This window comes from Cyprinus carpio, chromosome B16, assembly GCF_018340385.1.
Source record: "Cyprinus carpio isolate SPL01 chromosome B16, ASM1834038v1, whole genome shotgun sequence".
Lineage (NCBI taxonomy): Eukaryota > Metazoa > Chordata > Actinopteri > Cypriniformes > Cyprinidae > Cyprinus > Cyprinus carpio.
Genome location: NC_056612.1, coordinates 27,050,518 through 27,060,915, shown reverse-complemented (window position 1 = coordinate 27,060,915; position 10,398 = coordinate 27,050,518). Strand labels below are relative to the sequence as shown.

At 37.7% G+C, this 10,398-nt stretch overlaps 1 protein-coding gene across 2 annotated transcripts; it reads left to right on the top strand.

Moving 5' to 3' along the window:
• The first annotated feature begins 3,754 nt into the window (after positions 1-3,754).
• LOC122140051 (leukocyte elastase inhibitor-like) lies at positions 3,755-7,834 on the top strand. 2 transcript variants are annotated; one of them, XM_042741772.1, is made up of 8 exons: positions 3,755-3,894; positions 4,183-4,359; positions 5,296-5,451; positions 5,571-5,726; positions 5,831-5,942; positions 6,174-6,316; positions 6,401-6,568; positions 7,052-7,834. In XM_042741772.1, exons 2-8 carry the CDS (start codon positions 4,192-4,194, stop codon positions 7,448-7,450), a joined length of 1,302 nt encoding a protein of 433 aa, XP_042597706.1. In that variant the 5' UTR covers positions 3,755-3,894; positions 4,183-4,191; the 3' UTR covers positions 7,451-7,834. The 2 variants fall into 2 exon arrangements, with proteins under 2 accessions (XP_042597706.1, XP_042597707.1); XM_042741773.1 differs by having other exon boundaries at positions 3,756-3,894; positions 5,296-5,433.
• Positions 7,835-10,398: the final 2,564 nt, after the last annotated feature.

Below are 10,398 nucleotides of genomic sequence, written 5' to 3'. Positions count from 1 at the left end.
GGTCGTTCTGGTGCTCAGAGCTTTGTAGCGTCGACCAGATGGCAACAGTTCAAAGAGGAAGTGTGCTGGATGTGAGGGGTCAAGAGTGATTTTGCCAGCCCTTTTTCTCACCCTGGATAAGTACAGTTCTTGAATAGAAGGTAGGGTTGTACTGATGATTCGCTCAACAGTCCGGACTACCCTCTGTAGTCTTCTGAGGTCAGATTTGGTAGCTGAGCTGAACCAGACAGTTACTGAAGTGCAGAGGAAGGATTCAATGATGGCGGAGTAGAACTGTTTCAGCAGCTCCTGTGGCAGGTTGAAATTCCTCAGCTGGCGAAGGAAGTACAACCTCTGCTGGGCCTTTTTCACAGTGGAGTCAATGTGAATGTCCCACTTTAGGTCCTGAGAGATAGTGGTGCCCAGGAACCTGAATGACTCCACTGCAGTCACAGTGCTGTTCATGATGGTGAGTGGGGGGAGAGCAGGGGGGTTTCTCCTGAAGTCCACGATCATCTCCACAGGTTTGAGCGTGTTCAGCTTCAGGTTGTTGAAACTGCACCAGACAGCCAGCTCTTTAACCTCCTGTCTGTGAGCAGACTCGTCACCATCCTGAATGAGGCCGATGAGTGTGGAGTTGTCTGCAAACTTCAGGAGCTTGACAGAGGGGTCATTAGATGTGCAGTCATTGGTGTAGAGAGAGAAGAGCAGTGGGGAGAGAACGCAGCCCTGAAGAGCTCCAGTGCTGATTGTACGAGTGCTGGATGTGTATTTTCTGACAGACAGAGGTGGGCACGGAGAGCTGAGTTAGTTTGGGCAGGAGGAGGTTTGGGATGATAGTGTTAAAGGCCGAGCTGAAGTCCACAAACAGGATCCTCACATAAGTCCCTGGACTGTCTAGATGTTGCAGGATGTAATGCAGTCCCATGTTGACATTATCATCCACAGACCTGTTTGCTCTGTAGGCAAACTGAAGAGGGATGATGGTGGAGCGTTTGAAGCATGAAGGGACTTTGCACAGCTCCAGTGATCTGTTAAAGATCTGTGTGAAGATTCTCATTTACTTATTGAGAAAAATGGTACAGTGTTAAATATTTGTGAGTGGCAAAAGTATCTGAATCTTTGCTTTCAGTATCTGGTGTGACCCCCTTTTGCAGTAACAGTTGATCAGTCCTGTACAATGGCTTGTAGGAATTTTAGCCCATTCCTCAGTACAGAACCACTTCAGCTCTGTGATGTTGGTGGGTTTCCTCCTATGAACTGCTTGCTTTAGGTCCTTCCACAAAATTTCAATTGGATTAAGGTCTGGAATTTGACTTAATCGAACATTATCTTTGTTCTTCTTTACCTATTCTTTGGTAGAATGACTTGTGTGCTTGGGGTCGTTGTCTTGCTGCATGACCCACTTTCTCTTGAGATTCAGTTCTCGGACAGATGTCCTGACATTTTCCTTTAGAATTTGCTGGTATAATTCAGAATTCATTGTTCCATCAATGATGGCAAGCCGTCCTGGACCAGATGCAGCAAAACAGGCCAGAATCATGCACTACGACCACCATGTTTCACAGATGGGATAAGGTTCTTATGCTGGAATGCAGTGTTTTCTTTCTTCAAACATAACACTTCTCACTTAAAACAAAATGATCTATTTTGGTCTCATCTGTCCTCAAAACATTTCTCCAGTATTCCTCTGGCTTGTCCACATGATCTTTAGCAAACTGCAGATGGGCAGCAATGTTCTTTTGGGATAGAAGTGGCTTTCTTTTTGCGACTCTGCCATGGACACTGTTTTATACTATGTAAAAAGATACAGTGAAGGACAGATTAGGACCTTTGAGCCTATCATGCTGCTCAGTGCACATCACCCCATAACACATGTACATCGCTCAACATTACATGGTAGATGTCTGGTTACTCTCAAAACTGCCAGTCCCTGGTACAGTTTCCCCTTAAATGTTGTTTTACAACCCAAAGCAGTTACGTGCACAAGTTACATAAAATAACTCAATGTCCCTATGGACTATATATATACTACCTTGATCATTGTGTGTTTAAAAAGATACATTCAACAGTTATATGCCATGTAATATGTACTTAAATGAGATTAATGCAATCAATGTAAAATTAACCAAATTAAAAATTTCCATAACAACACCATGGTTGTTCAGTGTTCTCCTGATGGTGGGCTCATAAACATTAGCATTAGCCAATGTGAGAAAGGCCTTTAGTTGTTTAGAAGTTAGTCTGCAGTCCTTTGAAACCTAGTGGACTTTTACACGTCTTGCTTTTTGAGTGTTCTTTGTTGGTGGAGCACTCCTGGGGAGGGAAACAGTGCTCTTGAATTCTTCTCCATTTGTACACAATCTGTCTGACCGTGGATTGGTGGAGTCCAAACTCTTTAGACATGGCTTTGAAACCTTTTCTAGCCTGATGAGCAACAGCAACTCTTTTTCTGAGGTCCTCAGAGATCTCATTTGTTTGTGCCATGATACACTTCCACAAACATGAACAGATAGATCCCTGTTCTTTAAATAAAACAGGGCACACACTGACACCTGATATTCATCTCACTGATTAAAAACACCTCTGAACAGATGGACTCTAATTTCACCTTCAAATTAACAGCTAATCCTAGAGATTCACATACTTTTGCTGCTCATAGATATGTAATATTGGATCATTTCCTGAATAAATAAATGACAACGTATATATTTTCATCTAAGTTGTTTGATTGGGTTCTCTTTGTCAACTTTCAGGACTTGCATGAAAATCTGATGATTTTTGGGTTATATTTATGCACAAATATAGACAATTCTAAAGGGTTCACAAATTTTCAAGCAGAACTGTGTGTGTATATATATATATATATATATATATATATATATATATATATATATATATATATATATATATATATATATATATATATATCCACAGACGACAGCACAATTACTCGAAATGTGTTAATCAAATGTGTGGGAAGAAACCTGAAAACTTTTGCTAGAACATCTTGTGGTTTGCAGACTAATAAACTGGAATTCTTGGCACACTGATTACACCTGCCATACTGTATGATGGTAAAAGCGTGTTTACACACTAGTGTCTTCATACAGTCACACCCAAAATAACTCACAGTTCTGACTTAATAACCTTCATTTTAAAGCAAGTAAGTTACTTCACAGCCATTCACATGTATAACATCAGCCTGTACGTCTGATGTTGTGTGATAATGCGCAGAAATGATGCCTGATGCATGTCATGTCACATATAGTGTATAGGCTTTAAATGCAAATATGGGGGAAATAAGCATTTGTTTGTTGTTTGAAGTGTGAAAGCGTAAAAAGTAGTGTACAGAATTTTTAGAATGTTCTCTGAACGTTCAGATTGCAAAGATTATGGGAACGTTACTTTTGAATGTTCTCCAAATGTTCAGAAACAACTAGTGACATTTCAAAAATGTTACATGAACACCCAACTAAAATGTTTCAGAAAAAAACGTTCCATAATTTTTTTATGCTAACGTTTTGAGAACATTATTAAAGATCAGAAATATTTGAATGAACGTTCTGGTTACTCGAAAAACTTTTGTTCAATAACTTCGAGAGAACCTTGGCGAAACATTCTGAGAACATTCTTTATTAGCTGAGATGGAAAGTCAGTGTTTGTCTTTGTTATCTACTGTGAGATGTTGAAATATTCACCCTAACAACACTTTTCCACGCCTCCCCTTGACTCCAGCCACCCACATTCCCCTCCACATTTAGCTCTAACAAGCCTTTAGTTTGACAGGAAGGCTGGATTTGGTTTAGAGGCTGGGTTTTGGGGCGAAGCAACATTTATAAGGATGACACTCAGAAGAGAATTCATTCATCTCCAACACACGGGAAAGCTCTTCACTTCTGCTGAATACTCAAGGTAAAGCTTTTAATTCACTTCTCTGTTTGTTTGAAGTACTTTTATATAGTTTATAGTCTAACAGAACTAACAAATCAGTAAAAATGTGATATCTGTATGTGTAAATGGTCCAACTACAGACTACTGAACTACTGTTCTGATATTAGAAATCTGATGCCATATGAGACAAAGCATCCATGTTTCTTTGACAAACATGTGATGTTTACATTGGAAATGACGGCTTGTGTTTGGAATTCCTGACACTTTATTTGTTACGCTGATAATGCATCTCTCTTCTTTCTTGATCAGCTTGTGGAAATGGAGCCTTTGTCTGCAGCAAACACACAGTTCTCTCTAAACCTGTTCAAGAAGATCAGTGAAGGAGACGCATCAGGAAATGTGTTCTACTCTCCGATCAGCATCTCCTCGGCTCTGGCCATGGTGTCGCTCGGAGCAAAAGGAAACACAGCGGCGCAGATGTTTAAGGTGATCTCACACAATCTGAATTTCTGCACCTACTTCAACTGAGAGAGAGTGAAGAGAAAGTGAATAGAGACAGAGAGAGAACAAGACCAAGAAGTGATGCAAGCCTTTTGCAGAAAAGATTTTTAAAGGAACATCTCACCCAGAAATGAACATTGGTTATTATTTACTCGTCCTCACTACACTGTTGCAGCTTGTGCTTTTTATTACAAATATGCACTATATTTCCAAGCTGCAGTTATGGTTTAATGTTCAGTGGACATTATTTTTTAAACATTGACTTGTAAGCAGAACAGATGTAAAAATGATTTCATAAACATTCTGCTTATCAATGTGAGTTCTAGGCATTGCATAAACAAAAATGCTGCCAGATATTTCCACTTATTTAAGATAATCAATGGTCTGAGAGCACAAATCAACAAAGAGTTTTTTTCTGACATCATCCATTCCTTGAAATGTCATTATTTGTAGTGCATTTTAAACTTTCTAAAGGGTATTTAAGAAATGGATTCACATTCGATTTTTGAAGTTATAATAATAATGAGATTATATTTATTAACGCTCACAGTAATTTTGTCCCAGAGAGGATTTCTTTTTCACAAAAATGCTAATTTTATCACATCTGTCTAAAACTTACTGGCTTTGCTCTCACAGGGTATTAAAATTGCTTATGTATTTCTCTTTATATTATATTATCATGAAATCGTAGATTCAATCTTTTTATCGACTTGTTTTCTTTTAATTAGCACAGGTTTTGTATTTCTTTTTGGAAATGATTGATCATAGTCCTTATTGATATGATGCACCTTTTTTGAGTGAACATGTTAAAAATTTTTTGCTGATAATATAAATGTGAGATTTACAAACAATTTTTAAAAGACCAGCCATTTTTGTCTGGGGATACCAAGAATTTAATTCTACCATAATAAAACTGTCTAGGTCCTGAGTTTTACCAATCCTCCCAAACCTGACGCAGCGACTCCAGCATCTCATCAACAAGCTCAGAAGCCCCAGATTGCCTGTGGTGTCAAGGGTCAACATGGACCGTCAATGACACAACAAACCCAGAAGTTTGAGGTACCTCCTGAACTTAAGGTTTAGTATGAGTATTTATGTGAAATACTAACCTCATGACTTGCAATAACAGCTGTATTTGCCGTAGTCATGCATGTAGTCTTTCATCTGATTAAATTAGATATTGTTGATGCAAACAGAAATGTCCTCCTCGGCCGGCACCTGGACAAAAGACTGAGGACCAAATTCATTCCAGCTTCAACAAGCTCATGAGTGATCTGAAGAAACCAGGAGCCCCGTATGTGTTGAGTCTCGCCAACCGTCTCTACGGAGAGCAATCCTACCAGTTTGTGGAGGTAAGGCTTGAAAAAAAATTAATTCAAGGTTTGCTCGTGGTATTAAAGAATAAGGTTCTGAAAATGATTGCTACAGTAATTTAATTGATTTGCTATGTTAACAGAAATTCCTTAATGATGCAAAAATATACTATGAAGCCGGACTGGAGAAGGTGGACTTCAGTAAGAAATCTGCACGTGTCGACATCAACAACTGGGTGGAGAAAAACACTCAAGGTGAAGACCAGCATGAACTTATTCTGAATTTAAAGTGTTAAATTCTGTTAAAAACAAAGATTTTTCATACATTTATTTGTAGAGCATTAGGTTTCTGAACTTATTCTGATTTCATTGTTATTTGACTCTTTGTAGGATAAAAATTTAGAATTGTAAAGGGGTGGTTTGGAACTGTATGTGTGTGTTTTTTTTTATAATCTTTGAGATACTATTAAAGTATTTTATTTTCAGGAAAGATCAAGGACTTGCTCCCACAGGGATCCATCGATGCGATGACGAGACTGGTCTTGGTGAACGCCATCTACTTCAAGGGGAACTGGGTGAAGAAATTCCCGAAGGAAGCCACCAGTGATGGACAGTTCAAGCTGAACAAGGTGAGATTTCATCTTCTTGTTGAATTAAAATATTTTGAAATGAAAGCGGAGGAGTTTTGACGTCTTCCCATTGATGCTCGGCAGACTCAAACTAAACCAGTGAAGATGATGTATCAGAAGTCAGAGTTTCCTCTGGCCTTGATCCCAGAGATGGACAGTCAGGTTCTGGAGCTGCCGTATGTCGGGAAGAATGTCAGTATGTTGATCATCCTTCCTAACGAGATTCAAGACAAAACCACTGGCCTTCAGAAGGTAAGCAGAAAGACACCAGAGATAGCCCTGAACACCTTGATTAGCTCGTTCAGGTGTGTTTGATTGGGGTTGGAGCTGAAATGTGTAGAACGGTAGCTCTCCAGGAGCAGGGTTAGATACCACTGGCATATACTGACTTTATTGAAAATGAAGGTCCGAAAATGGGGCTTTCACAGTGAAGCCATAGAAGTGAGCAGTTCTTAAAAAAATACTTTTTTTTCTTAATGTGAAGAACATCTAAAGAACCATTTTCCACTGTAAAGAACCTTTTGTGTTAATGGAACGGTTCCATGGATGTTAAATGTTCTTCATGATACCATAGATGCCAATATAGAATCTTTATTCTACATGGATTGTCATTTCATTATTTCTTTATGGCAAATAAATGTGCCAAGTTCTTAGCATATATGTTGGTTTCATATGGTAAAAAAAAAAAAAAAAAAAAAAAAAAAAAAAAAACCTTAACATGACTTTCTTATGCAGCTTGAAAAGGCACTGACCTACGAGAAGCTGATGGAGTGGACGAGACCTGAAGTCATGTATAAAGGAGAAGTTGAAGTATCGCTGCCCAGATTCAAGATGGAGAAAACCTACGACATGAAGAATCTTCTGATCAGCATGGGAATGGAGGATGTGTTTAATGAGCAGAAGGTGAATCTTTCAGGCATGTCGCCAAGCAATAATCTGGTGCTGACGAAGGTGATTCATAAAGCCTTTGTTGAAGTAAACGAGGAAGGAACCGAAGCAGCTGGAGCAACTGGTGCCATTTTCGCCACTCGTTCATTTGCACAGATGTTTATTGCAGACCATCCCTTCCTTTTCTTCATCCGTCATAATCCAACCAAGAGCATTCTGTTTTACGGACGCTTCTGCTCTCCGTGAGCGAATCCTGCGCTGTATATGGGAATCTTGCAGCTAGTTTAGTTGGTGATCGGGTTAGAATGAGTAGAGGAGACTCTCGACAGCTACTAATTGTCATCTTTTGGTATAAGAAACATTTATATATGCATACAGTATCAGAACCTTACATGAGCAAGACTTACATTAAATGAATGGTAATAAACTGTTTTCAGTTTTGTGTGGTACTGGAATTGAATTGCTTCAGTCTCAAGTGGGACCTGCATTATAATTATTTGAAATGCATGAAATACTTTGTACTGATCATTTTAGAGCAGGGTTATTATCATTAACTAAAACTAAAAGAAAACCATTTTCCTTATTGGAAATAAAATAAACAAGAACTGAAATAAGTTATATTTATATAAATTTTTTTTCAGCTAGTGCCAAGGCAATATTTCTCATTTTTGTTTAGTTTAAGCTGAAGTAGTAAATTAGACATGAAATGACAAAAACACAAAATTACAAAAACTTTAAGGTTACATAAAACTAGCATTTAAAAATGAATGAAAATTAAAAAATATATAAAATTATATGAAAACAGCATTCTTTTAGAGTCTTCGATTAGATTCTTTATTGAAATAATGGGCATTGAAATAGTGGGCATCATTGTAAAGATTTCAACTTTTAATTGAGCATTACAATTTCACTATAAAACTAAACACACTACAACAACTATTGCTAGAATCACCCCAAAACTAAGCATTTAACATAGAAATAATTGAACAATAGATTTAGATTCAAAATATGGATGTCTTTCCTCAGATGGAGAGAAGACTGTTATGGCTCTTGATGTGTTTATAATTGAAGATATTAAATGCATTACAGTTGTCCTGGTCTCACCTTTTGATGATAATTCAGATGTTGTGGTTTTACATGGGTCTCTACATGTCAAATATGTAATCAAATGCATCCGTTTACATTAAGAACTTGTGTTTTTCCAGATTATCTGTATGCCAAAGCTTCATTAAAAATAAAAAAACTTTTTTTGTTTGATTTTTCATTAATTTAATAGAAACAGCTGTTACAGGCATGGTGTAAGAAACTCAAATAGATTTTGAGAGAGTTTTGCAGGGACCAAAGCAAGAGGGAAAAAATAAATTACCACTGTATAGTTAAAAAGTTAAAATCCTATAGATATTAGCTTTTTTAGTTAAAAAAAGGTTGGGGCATGTTGTCACATTTAACTTAATGCAGTCGATTAATTAAACGACATGTTATGTATTGTTTTGAGTTTAATTGTCATCTTCTTCTGAAAAGCCATAAAGAAAGGCAACTAAATACCAAATGTAAAAATCAACACAAAACTTTGTCTCTAACTGATCTAGACTTTGTAAAAAGAAGCCTGTTATAATACAGCCAATACAATGCTGTTGGGGCATGTTGTCACAAAACCTCAGTGTGTTTATTGAAATGTATTTTTTAAATGGGTAATAATTTTAGAAATGTTCAATAACATTTATGTAAACCAGTCTTACTAGTATGTTAATATTTAGAATTTTCATTTGTTAGTAATTAGTAATTTTATGTACTATGTGTTTTTTTTTAAACATTAGGCCTACTATTTATTTTTATTTCAGTTTTAGTTTGAATAATTTTAGTAGGTTACTTCAGTACCTTTTTAGTACTTTTAAGTGAGTTGTGTAGGAAACCTTTCTAGTTTTAGGTTTTCATCTTATTTTATTTGAGCTTTATTTTAATTACCAAAATTACATTTTTAGTTTTATTTAACAATAACAACACTTGCAGAAACTTTAGCCTATAGAAGCCTTAAATATATTTTTTATGCCTTATTCTGAGATTTAAAAAAAAAAAAAAAAAAAAAAAAAAAAAATGTGTGTTTGGGGGGGGGGTGTTTGTAGCATATAAACAATCATAAAGTTGTCATAAGGAAAATATAGGAAAAAATTCTAAAATGCAAATTAGTTCTTGTCTAGCAGCATATTTGATTTCTTAGCCAATTAAGACATAAGAAAAAAACAGAACCTGTCAATTAGACAAATAAATGAATAAACTGACATTTCTGTCCCCCTCACTTCTGAAATGATGGCTACACCTCAGTGTGCAATGACCTTGAATTTAACCCTCATTGACTTACAACATTTAATTCTAAACATCATTTCATTTAGTATAGTTCTCCTCATTCAGCATGTTATTAGTCAGATTTTTGTTCATCAGCTGTGCTTTGAAATGTTTTTTTTTTTTTGTCACCAATGACAATTCTTTTCATAAGGATTTTTATTTAATTAATCTGCTACTTCTATTAGCTAAAATGTGGTATACATGTAAATATAGAGAAAGGTCCTGTCCCAAATGGAATACTTCATGTGCACTTGCTGTCTTACGGACCATTACAATTGCCGCCGCATGCGCATATCCATTAAGTATACGAGACCGCAGCACTCACCGGGCCAAGTTACACCGGGCTGTCGCCAAACCTTTACCCCGTGGTCAGATCTTGTGTTCCTCTGGGCAGGGGTGCCCCTAGAGCAGATCTCCAGACATGCTGTGGTTTACACAGATGCCTCCACCAGCGGCTGGGGGGACACATACAATGGGCATGCAGTCTCAGGGGTTTGAACGGGCCTGCAGCTGCATTGGCACATCAATTGCCTTGAGTTGTTAGCAGTGCGCCTTGCATTGAACCGTCTCAAAGTGTGCTTACGAGGCAAGCACTTGCTGGTCCGAATGGACAACACAGCGACCGTTGCATACATCAACCGACAAGGTGGTCTGCACTCCCGTTGCATCTCGCAACTCACCCACCATCTCCTCCTTTTGGGGTTGGAAGGTTCCTTTGGTCACTTCGTGCTGTTCACATTCCGGGCCTGCTCAACCGTACAGCCAACGAGCTGTCTCGAACAATGCTCCCGGGAGAATGGCGACTCCATCCCCAGATGGTCCAGCTGATTTGGAGATGGTTCGGAGCCGCT

Excerpts from the sequence above, each read along its gene's own strand:
- LOC122140051 (XM_042741772.1), top strand. The coding sequence starts at position 4,192 with ATGGAGCCTTTGTCTGCAGCAAACACACAGTTCTCTCTAAACCTGTTC. Across the intron at positions 4,360-5,295 it reads CAGCGGCGCAGATGTTTAAG|GTCCTGAGTTTTACCAATCC; the intron begins GTGATCTCACAC and ends AAAACTGTCTAG. Across the intron at positions 6,317-6,400 it reads GACAGTTCAAGCTGAACAAG|ACTCAAACTAAACCAGTGAA; the intron begins GTGAGATTTCAT and ends GATGCTCGGCAG.